The following is a 27,293-nucleotide window of genomic DNA, read 5'->3' on the forward strand; positions in this document are numbered from 1 at the left end:
TGTAGCCTTTTAGGGTACTTTCACACATACTATATATGTTGCTGATTTTCTGCTGCATATTTTATCATTGTCTCATCAGCAGAAAATCTGCAGCATATATAGTGCATGTTCACACAAGCGGATTTTGTGAACTTGCAGTGTGTTTCCTGCTGTGAGTTTGAATGGGGACAGCTATCTGCAGAAGATTTTCGACACCAGAACTTATGCTGGTGAAAATACGCCACAGACCCCATTAACTTCAATGGGATCTGTGCAGATTTTCAGCTACGGAAATTCCTCTGTTAGCACAACGTAGCAGAATCCCATTGAAATCAATGGGACTCTGCTACAGCGGAATTTCCCAGTGGATTATTCCTGCGGAATTCTGGCCTTACACATAAGTGAAGGTGGCCGTACAGTAGCATGGCTGGGTGCCGTTGGAGGAGGCTCTCACTCTAGCAATGGGAAAACCATTTCACAAGTCCTCCATGAGCTGCTGGCAATATCCGGGCAGTGACTTTAGTTCCATTTTCTTTCTCTCTAATCAGGAGATTTTTATCTGTGGTTTGGGGGTGGAAACCAGATGTGTCCTTCAAAATAAGTAAGTTAGTTACACCAGTACTCAGATCAGTGTTAGGCTATGTTCACACAACTGAATTTCCATTCAGAATCTGGAGGAAAAATTCTGAAATTCTGCTACATGAAGTGAATATTGTGGGGAATGGAATTCCCACTGTCTTATCCACATGGCAGAATATTTGCTGCAGAAATTCAGCATTCTGGATTCTTCCAAACATTGAACTTGACTTAAAATTTTGCGTAATTCTGTAGCAGAATCCTATTGAAGTCAGTGGGACTCTGAAATCTGTCAAGAATCTGTGTTGGAGATATAGGGGGGGGGAAAAGATAGAGATGGCGTTATATATAGTGCTGGTTATCAGCGTTATTAGTGGAGAATTAAACAGAATGGTAAAGGACCTGCTCACCTTTACAGGCACAACACTGATCATCGCTTTGGGCAGGTCGCCGGTGTGTCGTGGGCAGCTGGCCGGCAGTCCCATCGAGGATGGTGAAGAATGCAGGAGGACAGATGTGGGAGGTGGAAATCCCAGGAGTGGTTTCCTTTCTTTCCAGTAAAAATCCGACTGTGACACTTTAGCGCTACACCGATGTGGTGACACAGGACTATGTCACCATGCCGGGGTAGCGTTACAGTGCCGCAGTCGGATTTTCACTGGAAGTAAAGGAAACCCCTGCCGGGATTTCCACTTCCCACATCTGTACTCCAAGGATCTGTGTTGGGCACAAGAAATTCTGCATAAATTCAGCACAAATTCCATGCACATTCTGCAAGGAATCTGCAAAAAAAAAAAGAAATCCGCCGCCAACTTGACAGAAAGGAAACTGGGCAGAATCTACTGTGTGAACATAGCCTCACATGTACTGCATACAAATATATACAGTACATAGGGACACATCAAGGTTATGGGGACCAGCCTCACTCCATATGCCAGTGTTTCCCAGCTAGTCTGCCTCCATTTGATGCAAACTGCAACTTGCAGCATGTCTGGACAGCCTCTATTTAATACTTATAGCTCTATGACTGTACTGGTACATTCACCTGTGGAGGGTTTGATGTTGAAATCTTGGATTATTCTATTAGGGCTCGATCACACTGCGGACATTCCACAGTGGAATGGGATTCAGTTGCTCTGTTCAAACTGCGGAATTCACGTCAGCTCAAAGTATTCATTGGTGCCTGCTAGAGATGAGCGAATTTACAGTAAATTCGATTCGTCACGAACTTCTCAGCTCGGCAGTTGATGACTTTTCCTGCATAAATTAGTTCAGCTTTCAGGTGCTCCTGTGGGCTGGAAAAGGAGGATAGAGTCCTAGGAGACTCTTTCCTCTGACTGTATCCACCTTTTCCAGCCCACCGGAGCACTGGAAAGCTGAACTAATTTATACAGGATAAGTCATCAACTGCCGAGCCGAGAAGTTCGTGACGAATCGAATTTACTGTAAATTCGCTCATCTCTAGTGCCTGCTGCAAGCAAAATTCATCCGGTGGAAGTCCCTATGTGTCCCTAGTGTGAACAAGCCCTAAATCTGAATACGAACAGAAAAATTGCATTGATGCAGAAACAACTTTATTTAGATTAGTGGATTTAAAGGGGTATTCTGGTGGAAAATACATTTTTTTAAATCAAATAGTGCCAGAAAGTTAAACAGATTTGTAAATTACTTCTATTTAGAAATCTTAATTCTTACAGGACTTATCAGCTGCTGTATACTACAGAGGAAGTTGTGTAGTTCTTTCCAGTCTGAACACAGTGCTTTCTGTTGCCACCTCTGTCCAGAGTAGGAGCAAATCCTCATAGCAAACTTCTCCTGCTCCAGTCAGTTCCTGATATTGACAGAGGTGGCAGCAGAGAGCACTGTGGTCAGACAGAAAAGAACTTCACAACTTCCTCTGGAGCAAACAGCAGCTGATAAGTACTGGAAGGATTAAGATTTTTAAATAGAAGTAATTTAAAAATCTGTTTAACTTTCTGGCACCAGAATCCCATTGAAAGCTATGGGACTCAGCTGCAACAGAAATTCCATTTTGTGAACAGGGCCTTACAGGGAACAAAGGGATTCATTTGTTAATGTTTCAATAATTTTGGCTTTTAAATTGCAGAAGGGTGGGGCTTAACAATATTTGTGTTCTACTACAGATACAATAGTGGGGGGAGGCTCCTGCTGCAGCTTTTTTTTTTTCATTTTAAATAAAATAAACAGCCGGACACAGAGCATAGCTTATAGCTATCTGTACATATCTTCATTTTCCGATTGTTATCTGTTCCATGCTCAGAAGGGGCTGACTGTAGTTTTCTCCAATGGAATAAATGACAAAGTCCATGTAAATGTTAGTCATAGTAATGTAGATGCTTCTGGAAGTTGCAAGATAAAGCATTGAATCCACGTCCAGAGATCAGCCGCTTTCCTGTGAACTTTAGATTTACTTCCTCTCTGGATTTCCCAGCTTGCCTAGAAGGGACCTTTCTATGGTGTTTGGAATAGTTCAACCTGCTGTATACAGAGGTTAACACAATGATTTCTCTCAACTTTTTGTTTCTTAGCTCGGAGTTGTGATGCTCCCATTCCCTATTAAAAGGAGAAGGAAAGAGGCTGCAGTTGCTATTGATCCAGGAGCCCCACATGTCGTATTTCCTGATATCTGTATTTTCTTGGTGGAGCGAAGAATGGGGGCTGCACGAAGGGGCTTCCTCACATCACTGGCACAGAGGAAAGGCTTCAGCGTGGCACAAGAGTACAGGTATAGGGTGATACCCAGCTTTGAGCATGGCACAACAGAAAATGGTGGTGGCAGCAAGCAGGAGAGTAGTAGTTCTAAACTGAAGATATAGCATGAAATTCTTTACAAACCAATATGGTTGCAGCACTGATTTGGTGCTGTGGTACTTTCTCTGTTTTGCCCTGTATAGTTCCTCCCCAACCACCCGCTTTAAAGTGAAATAATGACATTAATGGCTGCAGTACCTTGAACAGCGCTCTGCAGGAAAAATAGAGAACAGTATGCAGCACTAAATCAGCTCATTACTTAATTCTCAGGATCAGCGGGGTCATAGAGGTCACTTCCCCATTAAATGCATTGTTCTATCCCCTTTCCCTCCTAATGTTATTGTACTAAGGTACCACCAGACACCTTCATACATCTTGTGAAGTTCATGCCATCATCCAGGGTTAGTCCTCACAGCTAACACTACATTGAACAGCATTAAAAATTCCCGTTCAGTAAATCACTGGCTGCAACGGTGACCCGCCACACTAGTGAATGGCTGCTTTAGCATCTCTTAGGTTTCAGGACAGGGGACCGCACTGGTGGGGGCATGGTGGCCGGTGAGTGTATTTTTTTTTTTTTTCTATCCACCCTGAGCACTTTTATATCTAAAAATATGACTTTGGACATCCTTTTTAAGGAGTTTAAAGGGGTACTCCGCTGCTCAGCATTTAGAACAAACTGTTCCGAACGCTGGAGCCAGCGCCGGGAGCTTGCGACATCGTAGCCCCGCCCCCTCATGCCGTCATGCCCCACCCCCCTCAATGCAAGTCTATGGGAGGGGGCATGATGGCTGTCACGCCCCCTCCCATAGACTTGCATTGAGGGGGCGGGGTGTGAAGTCACGAGCTCCCAGCTCCAGCGTTCTGAACAGTTTGTTCCAAATGCTGAGCAGCGGAGTACCCCTTTAACAATGGTGTACAAGCCATTTAATGGGTACCTCTCATTTCAGACAGTTGGCAAAATCCAAACTTTGGCATCTCCGTTCTCCAAGCGGTATAAGAAATTGCAATGCAAGTCTATGGAACTTCCAGCAATTCCATATACTACAGTGACCCCTCGACTTACGATGGCCCCGACATATGATCATTTCAACATATGATGGCCTCTCAGAGCCCATCGTATGTTGAAGGCAGCATCGACATATGATGCTGCTGTGTGTCGGGGCCATCATACAAACAGCTGACAGCACTGACAACTTCAGCAACTGACAGATAGTTGTTTAATGTGCCCCGTGTGCCCCGTTCTGCCTCCTGTTACTCACATGCTGTCCTGCTAACTCACGCAGGCTTCCACTGTGAGCTCCGTGTAAGCCCCGCCCCCCAGTGCAGCCATAGCCAATAGCCTGGAGCATCTTGCTGCAGGCATCCAATGAGCTGCTGGCTGCCCTCCCCTTCCTTTCCTATAGAGCTGTAGTGGGCAGGATCATAATGGAGGACATTCTGTCCCCCCTGAAGGTATTTAAAGAACTGTACAGTACTGTATGCGATGTCACACATTACATACAATACGTATACACACTATACACCCCATACATCAATGTTTCCCTATCAGTGTGCCTCCAGCTGTTGCAAAACTATAACTCTCAGCATGCCCAGACAGTCAATGGCTGTACATGCATGCTGGGAGTTGTAGTTGTGCAACAGCTGGAGGCACCCTGGTTTGTTAAACACTCCCCATACACTCCACATACAATGGTCATCCCAGAACCAATTAGCAGTTTCCCATAGAGATATGTATTCAACGTACAATGGTTCCGAGGCCCCAGAACCAATTACCATTTTTACATAGACATATGATGGTTTCAACATATGATGGTTCTCCTGGAACCAATTAATATCATGTTGAGGGACCACTGTATTCGCTTTATCAGCAGAGAAAGGCTTGGTTTGGAGATGGGATACTGCTGCCTACATTAAATATTTTTTTAATTGTCCAATTACCTTATAACCAGTGAAAATGGAGGGACTAACTAAAATTCTAAATATAAGGATGCTAATACTTAACCCCTTAAGGACATAGGGCGTATCCATACGCCCCCGTTTCCAAGTCCTTAAGGACCGAGGGCGTATGGATACGCCCTGAGCATTTCCGGCCCCCGCCGCTAGCCGGAGCGGAGCCGGTCCCCGATGCCTGCTGAAATCGTTCAGCAGGCATCCCGGCATATCGCCCAGGGGGGTCATTATGACCCCCCATGTCGGCGATTGCCACAGATCGCTGGACAATTCAGTCCAGCGATCTGCGGCGGATTCCGGGTCAATCGGGTCTCCAGTGACCCGATGACCCGGAATTACTGGCTGATCGGGGCCGTCAGAGACGGCCCCGAACAGCCAGAGCCAACAGGGGTGAGGTGGCACTGGTGCCACCTCACGATCGCCCTGATTCGTCGGCCGGATTCCCGGCCGACCAATCAGGGTGCCTGCTGCGGGTGTCACTCCCGCAACCCGCTCCGCCCCTCTTCCGGAGGACGTGAGCGGGTGCAGGAAGACGACCCCGGGTGCTGGGGACCCCGATCCCCGGCGTCCCTGTTGGGATCGGGGCCCCAGGAGCGACGGTGGCGGCGAGGGACTGACCTGTGCGGCGGCATCGTGGAGCAGCAGCAGGAGGTGAGTGACAGCCTCCTGCTGTTGCTTAGCATGCTGGGACTTGTAGTTTTGCAACAGCTGGAGGCACATTCTTTCTATGGAAAAGTGTACCTTCAGCTGTTGTATAACTACAACTCCCAGCTTGCACAATCAGCTAAAGTGCATGCTGGGAGTTGTAGTGGTGCATCTGGTGGTTGCATAACTACAACTCCCAGCATGCCCGTTGGCTGTCGGTGACTGCTGAGAGTTGTAGTTTTGCAACAGCTGAAGGCACACTGAGTTAAGTAGCAAACCAGTGTGTCTCCAGCTGTTGCATAACTACAATCCTCAGCATCCCCAGCCAATGTAGTATGCCTCCGTCTGTTGCATAACTAAAAGACCCAGCATGCCCTTCCGCTGTCTGTACATGCTGGGGGTTGTAGCTTTTGCAACAGCTGAAGGCACACTGGTTGCAAAACACTGAGTTTGTTACCAAACTCGGTGTTTCACAACCTGTGTGTCTCCAGCTGTTGCAAAACTACAACTCCCAGCATCCACTGATAGACCGTACATGCTGGGAATTGTAGTTTTGCAACAGCTGGAGGTATTCCCCCCCCCCCCATGTGAACGTACCCTAAAAACACTACACTACACTAACCCAAAATAAAATAAAAAGTAAAAAACACTACATATACACATACCCCTACACAGCCCCCCTCCCCAATAAAAATGAAAAACGTCTGGTACGCCACTGTTTCTAAAACGGAGCCTCCAGCGGTTGCAAAACTACAACTCCCAGCATCCACTGATAGACCATACATGCTGGGAGTTGTAGTTTTGCAACAGCTGGATGTTCCCCCCCCAATGTGAACGTACAGGGTACACTCACATGGGCGGAGGATTACAGCAAGTTTGAGCTGCGGCAAATTTTTCTGCTGCAGCTCAAGCTGCCAGCGAGAAACTACTGTAAAACCCCGCCCGTGCGACTGTACCCTAAAAACACTACACTAACACAAAATAAAAAGTAAAAAACACTACATATACACTTACCCCTACACAGCCCCCCTCCCCAATAAAAATGAAAAACGTCTGGTACGCCACTGTTTCCAGAACGGAGCCTCCAGCTGTTGCAAAACAACTACTCCCAGTATTGCCAGATAGCCACTGACTGTATAGGCATGCTGGGAGTTTTACAACAGCTGGAGGCACCCTGTTTGGGAATCACTGGCGTAGAATACCCCTATGTCCACCCCTATGCAAGTCCCTAATTTAGGCCTCAAATGCGCATGGCGCTCTCACTTTGGAGCCCTGTCGTATTTCAAGGCAACAGTTTAGGGTCACATATGGGGTATCGCCGTACTCGGGAGAAATTGGGCTTCAAATTTTGGGGGTGATTTTCTGCTATTACCTTTTTTAAAAATGTAAAATTTTTGGGAAAACAAGCATTTTAGGTAAAAAAAAAAAATTTTTTTTTTACATATACAAAAGTCATGAAACACCTGTGGGGTATAAAGGTTCACTTAACCCCTTGTTACGTTCCCCGAGGGGTCTAGTTTCCAAAATGGTATGCCATGTTTTGTTTTTTTTTGCTGTCCTGGCACCATAGGGGCTTCCGAAATGCGGCATGCCCCCAGAGCAAAATTTGCTTTCAAAAAGCCAAATGTGACTCCTTCTCTTCTGAGACCTTTAGTGCGCCAGCAGAGCACTTCTCACCCCCATATGGGGTGTTTTCTGAATCGGGAGAAATTGTGCTTCAAATTTTGGGGGGTGTCTTCTGCTATTACCCTTTTTAAAAATGTAAAAATTTTGGGAAACCAAGCATTTTAGGTAAAAAAATAAAATAATTTTTTCACATATGCAAAAGTCGTGAAACACCTGTAGGGTATTAAGGTTCACATTACCCCTTGTTACGTTCCCCGAGGGGTCTAGTTTCCAAAATGGTATGCCATGTGTTTTTTTTTTTTTTGCTGTCCTGGCACCATAGGGGCTTCCTAAATGCGGCATGCCCCCAGAGCAAAATTTGCTTTCAAAAAGCCAAATGTGACTCCTTCTCTTCTGAGACCTGTAGTGCGCCAGCAGAGCACTTTTCACCCCCATATGGGGTGTTTTCTGAATCGGGAGAACTTGGACTTCAAATTTTGGGGGGTGTTTTCTGCTATTACCCTTTTTAAAAATGTAAAAATTTTGGGAAACCAAGCATTTTAGATAAAAAAAAAATTTTTTTTTTTTACATATGCAAAAGTCGTGAAACACCTGTGGGGTATTAAGGTTCACTTTACCCCTTGTTACGTTCCCTGAGGGGGTCTAGTTTCCAAAATGGTATGCCATGTTTTTTTTTTTTTTTGCTGTCCTGGCACCATAGGGGCTTCCTAAAGGTGACATGCCCCCCAAAAACCATTTGTCGCTCCTTCCCTTCTGAGCCCTCTACTGCGCCCACTGAACAATTAACATAGACATATGAGGTATGTGCTTACTCAAGAGAAATTGGGTTTCAAATATAAGTAAAAATTTTCTCCTTTTACCCCTTGCAAAAATTCAAAAATTGGGTCTACAAGAACATGCGAATGTAAAAAATGAAGATTTTGAATTTTCTCCTTCATTTTGCTGCTATTCCTGTGAAACACCTAAAGGGTTAATACACTTACTGAATATCATTTTGAATACTTTGGGGGGTGTAGTTTTTATAATGGGGTCTTTTATGGGGTATTTCTAATATGAAGACCCTTCAAATCCACTTCAAACCTGAACTGGTCCATGAAAAATAGCGAGTTTGAAAATTTTGTGAAAAATTGTAAAATTGCTGCTGAACTTTGAAGCCCTCTGGTGTCTTCCAAAAGTAAAAACTCATAAATTTTATGATGCAAACATAAAGTAGACATATTGTATATGTGAACCCAAAAAAAATTATTTTGAATATCCATTTTCCTTACAAGCAGAGAGCTTTAAAGTTAGAAAAATGCAAAATTTTCATTTTTTTCATCAAATTTGGGGATTTTTCACCAAGAAAGGATGCAAGATACCACCAAATTTTACCACTAAGTTAAAGTAGAATATGTCACGAAAAAACAATCTCGGAATCAGAATGATAACTAAAAGCATTCCAGAGTTATTAATGTTTAAAGTGACAGTGGTCAGAATTGCAAAAAATGCTCTGGTCCTTAAGGTGAAAAAGGGCTCGGTCCTTAAGGGGTTAAGATGCAAATACTTTGAAGTCAATAGCTGCATAAAGTTATAATAGCCTCCGCTAATCTATTGGCTTTGTTGACGGCTCAAAGGTTTTTGTTAAAGCATTTTTGGACAGATGAAATAAACATGAACTTATACCAGAATTTAGGGAAGAAAACAGTATGAAGAAGGAAAGGAAGGGCTCATCGTTCAAAGCAGTGCTGGGGAGTCGGACGAAATTTTGGGCACCTGGAGTCGGAGTCGGCAAACAATGCAGCGACTCCAACTCCTACTAAATTTAGATTGGAATAAAAAAGAAAGCAAGTTTAAATGTCCCAATTCACAAAAAGTTATAATTAATGACTTCTCTACTGTAAGAATAAAGACCAATGCATGCAGTGCCTCACGTAACCGCAAAACAAACACGTTAAGTGACCTTGAAGAAGCTTTTCATGTGCTTCACTATATGGCACGCAACGCACAATTAGGAGCGGTAATACTTATAATTTCCATAGTGTTGTGTCCTGCTGTTACAGGGAACCCATGGGTAACCTAGCCTCTCACTGATAAGAGGTTAAGGAAATATGTTTTCTGCAGGACAAGACACTTGTATAAGTGAAGGGAATGGAGGATCAATAGTTCAAGACTGAAGCTGTAAACCATTGGAAAAACTGCTGTCATTCAGCTAAGGCTATAAAACTTGTACACTCCGATTGTTAGCTTAAACTTTAATACATTCGATATTAATACAGAGGACGGTTGGAGTCGGAGGTACAAAAAAATTGCAGAGTTGGAACATTTATCTACCGACTCCACAGCCCTGGTTCAAAGTGTACCATCTGTCACACATGGCAGAGGCTAAGGACATATATGGTTGCCAGTAGGACTTGATGGTTAGGACACTGATATTTATTGTTGCGACTGAAGATAGATGGAGCAATATTAATTCTGAAGTGTACAGAGCAAGACTAAAGTAATCAACAAACAAAACAAAAATATTATTATTCTGGCTATTATGGCTGACCTGACTGAGCCGGCTTTTTTACTTGTTAAGGAAAAAAACTAAAGTAGAAAGGCCTACAAGCAAGCAGCAACTAAATGTGACTGCAGTAAGGGCCTGGAAGAGCAGGAAACACAACATTTTGCAATGCCCATGAATCCCAGACTTTAGGTAGCCATTGACTGCAAAGTATTTATGTCTAAGTATTAACATCCTAAGTACTGTCATCACACAAGACCGTTTTTCAGCCAAAGCCAGAGTTGGATCAATGAGCAAGGAGTAGTATAAGTACTTCCTTTATATTACTCTCTTGTTTTTTATTTTGGTTAAAAAACTGCCAAATGTTATAGCAGCCTTAGATTTATAAGGGTCTATTCACACGGCAGAATTTCCGCTTGCGGGGACATTCAGATGTTTTAATAGGAGTGCGTAATACCATAGAAGTCTATGGGCTTTAATTTGAGGCGAAAATTCTGCAGTGTAAATAGACCCTTACTCTTAGTTTAATTACCTTTTGGAGGCTTTCGAAATGGAGGGACTGTGTAAGAAAAAAATCTATCTATCTATCTAACTTTTAAACATAGTAGTATACTTTGTATGGTTTAAAAAAAAGACAAGGGTCCATCGATCTCAACCTTAAACAGCTCATTGCAATTTTGTTGAACCCTGAAATAAAAATGGAAGTCTAACAACATATTTACTTATTCAAAAGTGCTCAGGGTGGGAGGAAAGTGTACTCGCATGCCGCTGATCCTTCACCAATTCTGTTACCTGTCCTGACTCCTAAGAAATGCTGAAGTAGTTCTGCACGTGGGATGCTGACCTGATGGCTGGAGCCGCCCCATGTGCAGCACTGCTCTGCTGTTCGGACCACACTGTTCTGAAAGTACCAGTGGAACACCCAAGTAGCAGCTTCTCCTTGTATGACACGTTTTATCCTGATTTTAAGCCAACTTGGGAAAAATGTTATCTATATGTGTGGTCTATTATGTCCATCATTTCATCCTGTATATATTAACAGGCATAGTTAATCTTTGTTGCTTTATTTGCACTATTATGTTATCAGTATCTTTGCTTAATTGGCTTTCTTATGTATCAGTGTAACTGAACATTTGCTCTCTCATTTTACCTGATGAACTGTGATTGAAACATCAAAGGGAAATGTTCAGAAAATGTTACTTATGTGGCAGCTATGTTGGCCAGGGGCGGCTCTATACTTTATGAGGTCTTAGGTGAAACTTGACCATGAGGCCCTCACTGACTAGTAGATATCACAGCATAGTGTGGGTTGGCAGCATCCGGGGCAAGGCAAAGTGTTGTGCCATCAGTAAATACTTTCTCCACATTCCCGGGATTGATACTGTTGCTCCATTAATCTAGAGGTGCAGCTACCTAGATAAAGGTATCAACAGTGCCAGGAAGCCATACCAAAGAAGTGTATGAAATAACATATAAATAGAGCCTGATCTTGATCTTTCTGTTGGACAAGGATATGCTGACTTTTTCAAGAGTGTAAGTGATTTGGCTACAGGATGTTAAAGGGTACCTCTCATCAAAAAAAACTTTTGATATATTATAGATTAATGTATGCAGAATAACTTTACAATTGCAAGTTATTAAAAAATATGCTTCTTTCTATTTAATTTTCCACTTTGAAGAAATGACCACTAGGGGTCTCCCTACCAGCCCTGGCAGCAAGCATTTCAGACTCATGCTGGAGTCCTAAACACTACGAGCTGCCAGTCTGCTTTGTTCACAAAGGAGAACACTCAGAACTGCCAGCCTGCTTTGTTCACAGCCTGTTTGGCTGTGAACAAAGCAGGCTGGCAGCTCTGAGTGTTTAGGACTCTATCATGAGTCAGAAATGCTTGCTGACAGGACTGATCGGGGAAAAATACAATAGAAAGAAGCATATTTTTCATTAACATGCTATTGAAAAGTTATTCAACATTCATTAATCTAAAATATATCAAAAGTTTATTTGATGAGAGGTACCCTTTAAGGGTATTTTCTTAACCAAGGGAAAAAATCCTGCAGTCATCCACGCCAGTTGTCTATTGTGGTCTTTCACAACTTTTCCCATGGCATTTCCTCTTTTTTACAATGTACCAAATTGTTAGTTCAGCTTCTAATGTTTCTACCATCTCTCTCATAGGTTTGAATATTTTACCGCCATTTGAATAAACTTTTTGCATGTTCTTCAGACCTTGTCAAAAGTTTAGATCGCCCCAGGTCTCTCTTCTCATACCAGCTGCTATCACAAGTTATACCTATGTGAAGTGTGCAGCACCACTCTTCACTCCCCAGCCAGCTGCTTTGTTTGACTTTTTCACTCCATAGACTAATGCAGTGAAAGGGTCGGGTTTGAGTGACAGCCTGGGAGTGAAACCTCTAACTGGAGGTCCACAGTTTAGAGACCCCTGGGATACAGTTTGTGGGGATGCACCAATTTGCCAATTTATATATTTCCACAAAGAATAACCAGAATGACACAGCACAGATATAAGTAAGTGTGTTCCAGAATTGTTACTTCATGTGGCCATACATGACGGGTAATGTTCTAGCAGATATTGGGACACTGACTAATTCTGATGTATACAAAACTTTTATCTGCAAAGAGAATTAGTTCAGACAGTAAAGTTGTTCTCATTGCAGCGGTGCAGTGACACATGTAGTGTCAGAGCAAAATTCCTTCACCGACGTCCTCAGTTGGATTGAAAGGAAAACTGGGAAGCCCATGCAAAGTGCTGAAGATCAGATGTCTCCACATATCTTGGACATTAGCTGGTTCACGGAGAGCATGAGTTCAGGAAAACCTGTTCCGGTGGAGGCCACACACCGTTTAGGGGTAAGGGTTTTAAATTTTGGGTGTCCTTTTTCACCATTAGGCTAAGTTCACACATGTTTTGCTGAGTATTTGTAGCCAAACCCAGGAGTGGACCCAACACAGAAGAAACTATAATGGGAAGATTTAGGGCATTGTAGCACAGGGTGCCTCCACAGCGTATTTCATGCTGCGGATGCGCCGACATCAGTCACAGAGAGACTGCAGAGTGAGCTCCCAGCTCTGTGTGTCTGCTCATAGCGGCAGATTTCTACGGCAGGAAAAGTTGACCAGTTGCCCATAGCAACCAATCAGATGGCTTCATAGCAATCTGGTTGCTATGGGAAACTGGTCAACTTATCCTCTGCACAGGTTTTAATAAATCTCCCCCATATACGGTATGTGTAAATCCAGCCCTATATTATACAAATAGCCATAGCTCTGCTATGTACACTATATGGCAGCTCTATTTGCTTTTACTTAGGAAACAGCCGAATACTCACGTTTATGCGCCAGCGCGCTCTCCTGATTTCCCCATAATTCTTTGGCTCTGCTGGGCATGCAGTTGGGAGATAAGATTGAGGGTGGTTTTACACTGCTATTTTTTTTATTTAAAGCCAGAAGTGGAACCAGCGAGAAGTACAGTCATGGACGTGAATGTTGTCACCCCTGAAATTTCTCAAGAAAATGAAGTATTTCTCACAGAAAAGGATTGCAGTAACACATGTTTTGCTATACACATGTTTATTCCCTTTGTGTGTATTGGAACTAAACCAAAAAAGGAGGAAAAAAAGCAAATTGAACATAATGTCACACCAAACTCCAAAAATGGGCTGGACAAAATTATTGGCACCCTTTCAAAATTGTGGATAAATAAGATTGTTTCAAGCATGTGATGCTCCTTTAAGCTCACCTGGGGCAAGTAACAGGTGTAGGCAATATAAAAATCACCGAGAAGGAAAGATAGTAATCTTCAGCTCACCTCCCACTGGTCTTGCACGGATCCTCAGCCTGGCCCGGCTTGATACACGTAGCACAAAAAGAAGAAAGTCGATCCAGCAATTCCACTAAAACATCGATTTATTGCTTATTCAGCAGCATAAAATATCCCGCATGGATAGAGTTCACCACACACCACCTGGCCAGTGATTCACAGCAAATCGACGCGTTTTGAGCGCATGCGCGCTCTTGATCACATAACACCTGTGCTCAACCTCCTCCCTTTATGCAAAGCAAAAGGGGGGAGGAGATCCCGTTTAAGACATATCAACAAATGTCTAAAATTATTTCATCACACGGACAGGTATAAAAGTTAAAACCAAAGAAAAAACAAAACATGAACCGCAGATGTGAGAGAAAAAATGCGGTGCACGTTTATGACATTGGAGTAAATGTAAATATTATGCTCATGTATATCAGTGGATGAGGCATATGAAGAAAAGACACACAAGATGTGTAGTGTATGCAGATGGTGTGCAGATGGTGTTGCACTTGCATGTAGCTAAAATTGAATAAATTAAATTATGAACTATACAATATAGAAAAAATGCTCACATGGAAAAGAATGTGAATATGGTTCAATAATGATACATGAATTCCTTTCTCTTGTTCAATCCATGTGGTGTTCTCGTTTGCAGCACAAAATGCCAATACGCTTCGCGGCTCAGAAGCCTGCGCTGCAGATCCCCACCACACGTTTTTTGAAATAGTTTTTCAATAGCATACATTCTGAAACTACTAACGCTGGCATTGTGTGTTTCCCTAAAGTGCATGGACGCTCCGGATTTGTTTCGATTAATGTTCGTGCTGGTTACATCACTGAGGTGTTCCCGAATTCTGGTCTTTAATTTACGGGTTGTGCATCCTATGTATCTTAGATTGCAGGTGACACACTCAATGATGTAAACCATGTTGGTGGAGTTGCAATTTAAATGTTTAATTTTATGTATACTGTTGTCTGCTGAATTTTTAAATTCTTTGCATACCTGGGCCACTCCACAGGCTTTGCACCGTGTTGCTCCACATTTGTAGAAACCAACACAGTCCAACCACCTGTTCACACTTGGCGTTTCTGTTACTAAACTGGGGGATAGTTTATCCCTAAGTGTGGCCGCTCTCTTTGATACCACTGACAGTCCAGATGCCAGAATTTTGGATATTTTTTCATCATCTTTTAGTAGGTGTAGGTGTTTGTAGATTTTTTTTATGGTTCTGAATTGTGGACTGTAAGTGATAGCCAAAACTGGTCTGGCAGTAAATTCTCCAAAATTGTGTTTTCTGCTCAGATTAGTTCCAACCTTTTCTTTGGGTCTCACAAGACTGGAGCGTTTCTTGCTATCCACTATGCTCTTGGCTCTGTTCAGACTGGCCTGTTTGTAACCCCGCTTAATCAGACGATTTTCTAACATCTGTCCCTGTATTGAGTATGTAGTCTGTGAAGTGCAATTCCGCTTCAGCCTTGTGAGCTCCCCTATAGGTATTGCTCGAATGGTTTGAGGGGGATGATTGCTATCAGCCCTCAAAACAGTATTCCCTGATATGGGTTTTCTATAAGTTTCAGTCTGAATCTGTTGGTCTACAACACCTGTCATTTTTAGATCCAAAAAATTTGTGGTGTTGGAATCTGCATGAAAAGTGAACCCTTGGTTCAAAGAGTCCCGGGATATTTAAAAAATTCGAGAGATGTATTAAGTGACCTGGAATCACTCAAATGGCAATCCAACTGGTGTTGGCTAACTTGCGACGTTGTGTCGCTTTACACATGTATACCATGGTCTGTTGCACTCAAAGCCTTAGAACATCATTTGGAATGCCATAGTGATTACACTAAGGACCTATGTGAGTACATCAAGCAGGTCACTTGGTTTTTGATGACCCACAACTTTTTCTATTTTGACAAAGAATTTTACATTCAGTGCAGTGGAGTCTCAATGGGGGCAAAACACTCCCCCTCTTTGGCAAATCTCACCATGTCTTATTGGGAGGAACTCCATATTTTTTCCACCCACAATTGTTTTTCTGGTTGTGTGCAGTGGTATGGGAGATTCATAGATGATCTCCTCCTCATTTGGAGGGGTGATATGTCCTCCATACCACTGTTCATAAGTTATCTCAATAATAACGATTTTAATTTAAAATTCACTTTTCATGCAGATTCCAACACCACAAATTTTTTGGATCTAAAAATGACAGGTGTTGTAGACCAACAGATTCAGACTGAAACTTATAGAAAACCCATATCAGGGAATACTGTTTTGAGGGCTGATAGCAATCATCCCCCTCAAACCATTCGAGCAATACCTATAGGGGAGCTCACAAGGCTGAAGCGGAATTGCACTTCACAGACTACATACTCAATACAGGGACAGATGTTAGAAAATCGTCTGATTAAGCGGGGTTACAAACAGGCCAGTCTGAACAGAGCCAAGAGCATAGTGGATAGCAAGAAACGCTCCAGTCTTGTGAGACCCAAAGAAAAGGTTGGAACTAATCTGAGCAGAAAACACAATTTTGGAGAATTTACTGCCAGACCAGTTTTGGCTATCACTTACAGTCCACAATTCAGAACCATAAAAAAAATCTACAAACACCTACACCTACTAAAAGATGATGAAAAAATATCCAAAATTCTGGCATCTGGACTGTCAGTGGTATCAAAGAGAGCGGCCACACTTAGGGATAAACTATCCCCCAGTTTAGTAACAACAGAAACGCCAAGTGTGAACAGGTGGTTGGACTGTGTTGGTTTCTACAAATGTGGAGTGGCCCAGGTATGCAAAGAATTAAAAAATTCAGCAGACAACAGTATACATAAAATTAAACAACATTTAAATTGCAACTCCACCAACATGGTTTACAGCATTGAGTGTGTCACCTGCAATCTAAGATACATAGGATGCACAACCCGTAAATTAAAGACCAGAATTCGGGAACACCTCAGTGATGTAACCAGCACGAACATTAATCGAAACAAATCCGGAGCGTCCATGCACTTTAGGGAAACACACAATGCCAGCGTCAGTAGTTTCAGAATGTATGCTATTGAAAAACTATTTCAAAAAACGCGTGGTGGGGATCTGCAGCGCAGGCTTCTGAGCCGCGAAGCGTATTGGCAGTTTGTGCTGCAAACGAGAACACCACATGGATTGAACAAGAGAAAGGAATTCATGTATCATTATTGAACCATATTCACATTCTTTTCCATGTGAGCATTTTTTCTATTTTTTCTATATTGTATAGTTCATAATTTAATTTATTCAATTTTAGCTACATGCAAGTGCAACACCATCTGCACACCATCTGCATACACTACACATCTTGTGTGTCTTTTCTTCATATGCCTCATCCACTGATATACATGAGCATAATATTTACATTTACTCCAATGTCATAAACGTGCACCGCATTTTTTCTCTCACATCTGCGGTTCATGTTTTGTTTTTTCTTTGGTTTTAACTTTTATACCTGTCCGTGTGATGAAATAATTTTATACATTTGTTGATATGTCTTAAACGGGATCTCCTCCCCCCTTTTGCTTTGCATAAAGGGAGGAGGTTGAGCACAGGTGTTATGGTGATCAAGAGCGCGCATGCGCTCAAAACGCGTCCATTTGCTGTGAATCACTGGCCAGGTGGTGTGTGGTGAACTCTATCCATGCGGGATATTTTATGCTGCTGAATAACCAATAAATCGATGTTTTAGTGGAACTTTCTTCTTTTTGTGCTACGAATATAAAAATCACACCTGAAAGCAGATAAAAAGGAGAGAGGTTCACTTAGTCTTTGCATTGTGTGTCTGTGTGTGCCACACTAAGCATGGACAACAGAAAGAGGAAAGGAGAACTGTCTGAGGACTTGAAAACCAAAATTTTGGGAAAAAAATCAACCATCTCAAGGTTACAAGTCCATCTCCAGAGATCTAGATTTGCCTTTGTCCACAGTGCGCAACATTATCAAGAAGTTTGCAACCCATAGCACTGTAGCTAATCTCCCTGGGTGTGGACGGAAGAGAAGAATGTATGAAAGATGTCAACGCAGGATAGTCCGGATGGTGGATAAGCAGCCCCAAACAAGTTCCAAAGATATTCAAGCTATCCTGCAGGCTCAGGGAGCATCAGTGTCGGCACAAACTATCCATCAACATTTAAATGAAATGAAACGCTATGGCAGGAGACCCAGGAGGACCCCACTGCTGACAGAGACATAAAAAAGCAAGACTACATTTTGCCAAAATGAACTTGAGTAAGTCAAAATCTTTCTGGGAAAATGTCTTGTGGACAGATGAGACCAAGATAGAGCTTTTTGGTAAAGCAAATCATTCTACTGTTTACCGAAAACGGAATGAGGCCTACAAAGAAAAGAACACAGTACCTACAGTGAAATATGGTGGAGGTTCAATTATGTTTTGGGGTTATTTTGCTGCCTCTGGCACTGGGTGCCTTGAATGTGTACAAGGCATCATGAAATCTGAGGATTACCAACGGGTTTTGGGTCGCACTGTACAGCCCAGGGTCAGGAAGCTGGGTTTGCGTCCGAGATCTTGGGTCTTCCAGCAGGACAATGACCCCAAATATACGTCAAAAAGCACCCATAAATGGATGGCAACAAAGCGCTGGAGAGTTCTGAAGTGGCCAGCAATGAGTCCAGATCTAAATCCTATTGAACACCTGTGGAGAGATCTTAATTGCTGTTGGGAAAAGGCGCCTTCCAATAAGAGACACCTGGAGCAGGAAGAGTGGTCCAACATTCCGGCTGAGAGGTGTAGCGACTGATTTCAGTAATTTTTTTCCAAAGGGTGTGCAACCAAATATTAAGTTAAGGGTGCCAATAATTTTGTCCGGCCCATTTTTGGAGTTTGGTATGACATTATGTCCAATTTGCTTTTTTTTCCTCCCTTTTTTGGTTTAGTTCCAATACACACAAAGGGAATAAACATGTGTATAGCAAAACATGTGTTACTGCAATCCTTTTCTGTGAGAAATACAAAATTTTCTTGAAAAATTTCAGGGTTGCCAACATTTACGGCCATGACTGTATAAATTCTACCTTTTTATATTTGCCTTTTGCCACCATGACAGCACCATCTGTCAGAGTTTAACCTCTTAAGGAAGCAAGGCGTACCTGTGCGCCTGAGTCCGCTCCCTTTTTATAACGTCTTAGCGGGTCGGGCAACGGCTGGGTGCCGCGCTAATAACCCTTTTTCCACGGCGTTCAAAGTTGATCGCCACGTCTAAAGTGAAAGTAAACTACTCTCGCGGTTTCCTGAACAACTGGAGCACACAAGAAGGGCCCCTACCTTCCTCCTGTGTGTCCGATCAGCGAATGACTGCTCCGTGCCTGAGATCCAGGCATGAGCAGTCAAGCAGCAGAATCATTGATCAATGGTTTCCTATAAGAAACCATTAATCAATGTAAAAATCCGTGTGTGTAGTGTTATACCCCCCTATGGGGCTATAGCATTGCAAAAAAAAAAAGTTAATAAAGATCATTTAATCCCTTCCCTAATAAAAGTTCGAATCACACCCCCCCCCCCCCCCCCCTTTTCCCATTAAAAAAAAAAAATTGTAAATAAAAATAAACATGTGGTATCGCTGTGTGCGGAAGTGTCCGAATTATAAAAATATATTGTTAATTAAACCGCACGGTCAATGGCGTACGTGCAAAAAAATTCCAAAGTCCAAAATAGCGTATTTTTGGTCAATTTTTATATCATGAAAAAATGAATAAAAATTAATCAAAAAGTCCGATCAATACAAAAATGGTACCGATAAAAACTTCAGATGACGGCGCAAAAAATGAGCCATCATACCGCCCCGTATAGGGGTCAGAAGATGACAATTTTAAATGTATTATTTTTGTGCTTGTAGTTATGATTTTTTTTTCCAGAAGTACGAGAAAATCAAACCTTTATAAGTAGGGTATCATTTTAATCATATGGAACTACAGAAAAAAGATAAGGTGTCATTTTTACCAAAAAATGTACTGCATAGAAACGGAAGCACTAAAATTTTGAAAATTGTGTTTTTCCTTCAAATTTGTCGCTCAATTATTTTCTTTTCCGCTTCGCAGTAGATTTTTGGGTAAAATGACTGATGTCATTACGAAGCCATTATATGGATTATTAGGTGCAACATTGAAAGAATTATGATTTTTTTTTTTAAGGTAAGGAGGAAAAAACTAAAGTGCAAAAACGGAAAAACCCTGAGCGCTTAAGGGGTTAACACTATTAGTAACATGAAACACAAAGGTTAAAAACCCCTGCCCCTGAACTTGCTTAGAGTTTACCTGTTTCTAATAGTCCAAAGAGCAGATGTACAACTATATCGATAGAGACCAATATATGGTGGGTAGGATCAGTCAATTTACTTATAGACCACCAAAGCGGGATTCAAACATTACCCTATTTCCCATATGTACAACACCTAATATCTTTATTAAAGGGGTACTCCGGCCCAAAGATATCTTATCCCCTATCCAAAGGATAGGGGATAAGATGTCTGATCGCGGGGGTCCCGCCACTGGCATGCAGCACCCACCTGTCTCAGCTGCACAAAGCAATGATCGCTCCGTGTCTGAAGAATCGTGAAACCGGGGCCGGAGTATCGTGATGTCACGACTCCGCCCCCTTGTCACGTCACACCCTGCCCCCTCAATGCAAGCCTATGGGAGGGTGCGACTGCTCTGTCATGATACTCCGACCCTGGGATCAGGAGTCCTAAGAAACGGAGCAATCATCGTCCCTAGCTGCAGGACCCCCACAATCAGACATCTTATCCCCTATCCAAAGGATGACTTTGGATAAAAGATGTACCCCTTTAAATTGTCACACAAAATAACCCAGAAAAAACTTAAAAATACAGTGCAATGTGCTCCTGTTGCCATGAATATTAGGAGCCAAATGGACTTCCTTAGGCTATGTGTGACAGTAAACTCTGCATGTACCTGCAGTGTACCATGCAGAAAGGAGTGAGCACTATCTTAAAATCAGTTCTCAGCCCCCCTCGACATGTTTTGCTATTGCACGTAGCTTTTTCAAGAGGACACAGGGCACTGAGAGTAAAGATGCCGAAAAGTTTTTTTTTTTTAAACTTCCCATGGTAACATCATGAGATAGGGAGTATGAGGTCCTGATTGGTTGCTGACTCATTCATCCAATCCGCATCTTCTCCGGATTACTGACACTCAGACGCTCCTATTATTGTGCCTATATCCTGACAAATCAAATCTCTCATGTCACAGGGCTTTTGATGGGTAAATACCTCCACATGACGTGCTGCACCATGACATCTGCGTCAGCACTTAGAAGAAATTGCGATCCTAATAGCCCTCATTGGCTCAAGTGTATATGATGCGTTGCACAGTGATACTTGCGCTAGTACTTAGCGAATTCTCCGGTAAGAAAACTGCATAGGGCTTCAATGCTGTGCAGAATCATCTGCGCCAACACCTAGTCCCGGGCTCGCATGAGACTAAGTGTTAGCACAGATGATTCCGTGCAGTCACTTAGGGTAATTTTTGGATCACCCTTTGGTGGTCTATAGTCAAAGAGCAGATGTAGCTCCTGTCACTATCCTAACTTCAATGGGAGCTTTAGTGTGTAACCACATGGAAGTAGTATTTTTCATGTAGTTAGATTGTTCACATTGCTATGACTTGCTGATTGTGGGGGTTCAGCTGCTGTGATCCCTGGTAATCTTTAGAATGAAGGAACCATAATGCCGTTAAGAGCATATTCACACACACCTGATCCGCTGCAGATCTGACGTTACGGATTTTTCAAGGTAATCACTTTATTGACATGCCAATCAAAAATACATACGATCTGCCTTGTAAAATCCGGATTTGCGCATTTTACAACAACTTCAAATATGTAGTGGGTCCGGTGTGTGTGAATACAGCCTTTTTAAGTAAATTTATGTCAGGTCAACCCAGTTTTTGCTCTGTTTGGTGACAGTGCAAAAACTTAGGACCTAGCATTTGCATAGTTGCAAAAAGTTATTTTCCTTTCAGAGAAGAGCTACTTTGCATATAGCACAAACATTACTTTCTATTTCACCTTTTGTTATCTTGTAGATTTTAGGATCTCAGGTTTCCAAAGACAAAGATGCACTTTCTACTGTGGCACCATATGCCTGCCAGCGGCGGACACCATTAACCCATCATAATTCAGAAATTACAGTAAGTGAAAGTGCTACTGCCTGTGTATGTTTCTTCATATGTTTTTTTTTCTCATTATAATGTAAAGAACATATGTGCAGGTTGGTTGTAAGTAGAAGTAAAAATGTATGTTGTACATATTGTATTTCTGTCATAAAAATTTCAATTTGAATTGTTATAAAAAAAAAAAAACTAATTAGAACTATGTTGGAAATGTTGAGGTGTCCTGCGCCGACTGGCTTTGTTGTTCAGACATAGACTGCAATGCATTCTGCATGGGTTCTGCCGAAAAAACGACAAAGATTATTCTTTTGTTGGTGGAATTCTGACATTCCGTAATGTGCAGTGGAATCCTATTGATAGCAATGCTGCACTGAAATTTACTTGCATAATCTCTTAACAGACTTAACTGTCAGTATTTCCTCAGTATGAACCTAGCCTGACTTGTATTGGAAAGTGCCAATGCTTTTAATGGGCACTCTCATTAAAATGATTTTTTACTATTGCTCTCCTTATGGTGAATAAAAAATGTACTTTGTTTAAAAAAAAAAAAAAGTGAAGACTTCCGGTTCCGGCGCCATGGTGTAAGGTGGCATGGGACACCAGCTCCCGGCCCTCCACCGCATATTGAACCCTGCTTACCCGCAATTAATCCTTGGTGACCAGGTATTTAATCTACAAGTGGTGGGGACACTGCATGGATCGTTACTTCATCCTTATGGGCTGGAACAAAGGGCATAAGGATCTTGTGCGCACACCTCGTGGCAGAAGTGGCCGCTCCAGCATGGCGTCTTTTCCGGCCTTCTGCAGAGCCTCGTCTCCGGTTCCCTGGCTCTCCAGCCTGGTGGTGGGCGATGAACCCTCGGAGCTCCCGAACATTAACTATGATACCCTAGCAGCTGCTGTGGTGGATCGCATTGCGGACAGGGTGAAGGAGACTCTTGTGGCCACTATTCAATCCACCCTCCAGAATCTGCAGCAGACAGTCTCCCAACAAGACGCCCGTCACTCAGCTGTGGAAGACAGGGTATTGCCACCCTGGAATCAGATTGCAAGCGATTGTGGGACAGGGTCCCGGCATAGCAACCTCCGTATTGTCGGGGTGCTGGAGTCGGTCCCTGCTACGGACCTCTTTCACCAGTGTGAATTCCTTATCCCCAAAATGCTGGGCTTGCCTCAGCCCTGCAAAGTGGAACCCAGACTCTGTGGGGGCTCTGAACAGGGGGCTCCGGTCTGCATAACAACCCACAACCATCCCCGCCAGGTCAATACCAAATATCTGGACTTCCAAGACAAGTCGGCCATACGACAAGTCGGCTCAGGCGAGACGATCTCATAATTGATGGCGCAAAGTTTCTCATTTTTGGCGACTTTTCAGCTGAGGTGGCTAGACGCCGCAAGCTGTTTGCCCCGATTTGTACAGCTTTACACAACAAAGGGACTCGGTTTGCTTTAATGTATCCAGCGATACTCAAGGTCTTTTTTCCATAGGGCATGGCGGCTACTTACCTCACTCTAGATGAAACCGCCTCTGATCTGCATCTTCTACCCTTCTCGCCTCCCAGGAGGGATGAGGACTTGCCCCCGCTGTCTTCTGGACAGCTGACGACATCTCTGTCCCCGCGGGCCTCACTTGCTATGCCATCCATCTCCTCCCCTTCGGGGGCAAGGTAACAGAGGATCACCTCCTTTGGAACGCCGAGACTGCCGGTCCTCTCCCCCACCATGATGTCAGCGTGCATTTTGTGGGTCCCTGCATCCTTCATTCCCTGAGTATGGGTCATAGCTTGCCCTGTTGCCAGCTCTCCGGTGCTTTCAATGTTCGGCATATCACCATCCCCTGGAACTCCTGCAAGACTTGATGGACTGGAGCATCTTCACCTGAGTATCCCTATAGTAATGGCCCTATTACATGGCACACCATTCACCTAGTGGCTATAATGAATCGGTTCCTGGTTCAACATTCATCTTGAGCCTTTTGGTTGGGTGCAGTGCAGTGTTTTTGGTAGGGGGGGGACCTGATTGGGGGGAAAGATATTACACAAGTCTACCCCCCCCAAAAAAAAAAAAAAAAGCATTTATATTTATGGTTCATACTCTTTATGGTGTGTTTGCCTTATGTTTCCTGCTATGCCTGACCGATTATTGCTACGCGGCTATATGATCTGTTTTATCTAGGTTTTGTCCAGTTTCATGATGTGTTTTCAATGGGGCCCTTAAGTGGGTGGATTCTGGGGCGGTTCACATGGTCGGGTCCTGATTGTACAGGTCCTAGGACCTTCTGCTTATGATGCACGAGGGGGAGGGGGCGAGGGCTGGGTTGCTATACTTCTCATCCCTCTCCTTACTTTAGGTCCATAATAGCCGGGATAGGGGGTAGATAGGAGGGAGGTCCATAGGTCCCTAATGACTGAGTTTAGGATTTTCCTATAGTCTATATATATATATATATATATATATATATATATATATATATACATATACACATATAAAAAAAGGATTGCAGCAGCACACATTGGTCAAAAAAATTGAGGCTCTTAGCGCACTTTTTGATCAAAACGTGTCCCCCCATCCACCACGGGGAGGTGGCCTCATTTAGGATGGGAACCTAGCACAAATTCTGAGCCTAACACTCAACTATCCACTCACCTCTGCTGGGCATTTAAAACTCCACCTGAGAGAAAGGGGGAGGGGGATATATATATATATAATATATATATATAATATATAAATATATATATATATATATATATATATATATATATATAAATAGTGTTAGGATTTGTCCTTTAGTGGTTATTACCCTTACACTTTGGAAGAATGGGAGTCTGTAGGGCAAGGAGTCTACATCAACCCCGAAGGGAGACGGGACTCACCCACTGTGACCGAGGGATTGTTCATGGTTGGTTGAGGGGGTGGGGGAGGGAAAGGTTTTCCGGGGAGGGATGTTTTGATTATGTTTTGATGGCCGTAAGTACAGCTCAGTTCTTATGTCTGTTCCTTTGCTAGGACATGCGGATAGTGTCCTGGAATGTTAAGGTGTTGAGGTCCCCACACAAGCGCAGCATGGTTTTAAGGCACCTTAAACGTCTGTCCCCAGATATTGCTCACCTACAGGAGACCCATCTGGTAGAGGGAGATTTTGGCCGAATGTGCAAGTGGTGGGTGGGAAGGGTGGAATGGTCCCCGGCGGTAGATTGGAAGGCTTTGGTACTCATCCTATTCCACAAGTCTCTCACTTATGAGTTGCTCTCAATCTCTTCAGGGAGATTTTGTAGTGTCCATCCAAAAAACTTTTCAGATGACTTTGAGATTGCTAACATTTATGGTCTGAACACCGGCCAGGGCCCCTTCCTGGATGATTTAGCTGGAAGATTAGCCTCTACCCCGACCCCAAATAAGATTGTAGCTGGGGATTTTAATATGGTGATGCTCTCATCGGAGGATCGCCGGAGTAATAGACTGACGCAGCCCCTCTTACGACAACATGACGCAGTACTGGAACAATGGGAGACTGGACTGGGCCTGACTGATGCTTGGAGAACGGTGCACCCTGAGGGAAGGGAGTATAGCAATTATTCACATGCTCTTGACTTATGGTCACATCTAGACTATTGCTTCCTGCCTGACTCCCTAATCCCCAGGGTTGACCTTGTCTCCCTTGAAGATTTGGTAATATCTGACCATGCCCCCCTGTTGTTTCATCTTATGGACTCTGTTACTCGTGGCACAGATTTTCTCTGGAGATTTCCCTCTAGTCTGGCAAAAGATGAACAGTTCCAGGCCATGCTCAAAGGGTGGTGGTTGGAATTTTCTGGGGATAATGCTGGTCATGTCAGCAATAGCCAATTGTATTGGGACACTGCAAAGGTGGTCTTATGTGGATGGATTATGGCGTTCACCAGCTCCCTAAAAAAGAAAATTTGCTACTCCACTCAAGCTCCTGGGCTCCTCTTTTCAGCAAGCATACACGTTTTTTATTGCTACGCCGAATGAACATACTAAACGAGCTTAGTTCACGGCTAAGGCATCCTATGATACCAGGTTGGCCAAACGAGACAACTTGAAACGGTCTCATTTTGAGGCTTCCCTCTTCCGCAACAAGCCGGGTAGGTTGCTGCCAAGATTTGCCAAAGGTGCCTTCCCTAATAACATCCTGGCCCTTTAACCCCTTAAGGACTGAGCCCTTTTTTGCAATATGACCACTGTCACTTTATGCATTAATAACTCTGAGATGCTTTTACCGATTATTCTGATTCTGTGATTTTTTTTCGTGACATATTCTACTTTATTTTAGTGGTAAATTTTTGTTGTTACTTGCATCCTTTCTTGGTGAAAAATCCCAAAATTTTATGAAAATTTTGAATTTTCTAACTTTGAAACTCTCTGCTTGTAAGGAAAATGGATATTCCAAATAACTTTTATATTGATTCACACATACAATATGTCCACTTTATGTTGGCATCATAAAATGGACATATTTTTACTTTTTGAAAACAGAGGGCTTCAAAGTATAGCAGCAATTTTCAAAATGTTCATGAAAGTTGCAAAATCTGAAGGGACAGATGTTACAGAACTACAACTCCTAGCATGCCTGGGCAGTCTAGGCATGCTGAGAGTTGTAGCTTTGCAACATCAGGAGGTCTACTGTTTGGGCACCACTGTAATAGTGGTCTCCAAACTGTGACCCTCCAGATGTTGCAAAACTACAACTCCCAGGATGCCTTTGGCTGTCTGGGCATGCTGGGAGTTGCAGTCTGGTAACCACTAGGAAGGCAGCAGTAAAGATCGCTTTACTGCCACCTTCCTTGATGCTCCACGCCGTCGCCTCCCTACCTGTGCCGCTGATGCCACCGATGATCGCCGGTCCCCGCCACATCTTCTTTACAGGTACCGGCCGCCATCTTCTCCCCCGTTCTGCCCGACATCCAGGGGTGGGCAGAGCGGGCGGTTTCCATGGTAACCGGAATTCCCACGGGCGTATCCATACGCCCTCAGTCCTTAAGGACTTTAAAACGGGGGCGTATGGATACGCCTGCCATCCTTAAGAGGTTAAAGACCACTCTGGTCACCTCCACCGTGATCCAAAAAAGGTCAGTGACATTATTTTCGAGATCTCTATGCTCACCTTCCCTCTGGAGATGTCTCCTCTGGGAACTGGTTAACTGACAGTTTCCTCCCTTCCCTGACAGCTGATGAGAGGGCCTTTTTGGGTTGCCCAATACAGCGGGAAGAACTAGATAGGGTAATTAAGGGGCTG

General features: G+C 43.2%; 1 protein-coding gene across 8 annotated transcripts in view; it reads left to right on the top strand.

Annotated features, from left to right (window-relative positions):
* POLM (DNA polymerase mu) overlaps positions 1-27,293 on the top strand; it is a 97,666-nt gene that overhangs the window by 32,173 nt on the left and 38,200 nt on the right. For all 8 annotated transcript variants that reach the window (XM_056571311.1, XM_056571310.1, XM_056571317.1 and 5 more), the window contains 3 exons: positions 3,105-3,301; positions 12,710-12,902; positions 21,950-22,054. In XM_056571311.1, the coding sequence (XP_056427286.1) occupies positions 3,117-3,301; positions 12,710-12,902; positions 21,950-22,054 (483 nt within the window). In that variant the 5' untranslated portion in view covers positions 3,105-3,116. The remainder of the gene's footprint in view (positions 1-3,104; positions 3,302-12,709; positions 12,903-21,949; positions 22,055-27,293) is intronic.

The sequence above is a fragment of the Hyla sarda genome, chromosome 4 (genome assembly GCF_029499605.1).
Source record: "Hyla sarda isolate aHylSar1 chromosome 4, aHylSar1.hap1, whole genome shotgun sequence".
NCBI lineage: Eukaryota > Metazoa > Chordata > Amphibia > Anura > Hylidae > Hyla > Hyla sarda.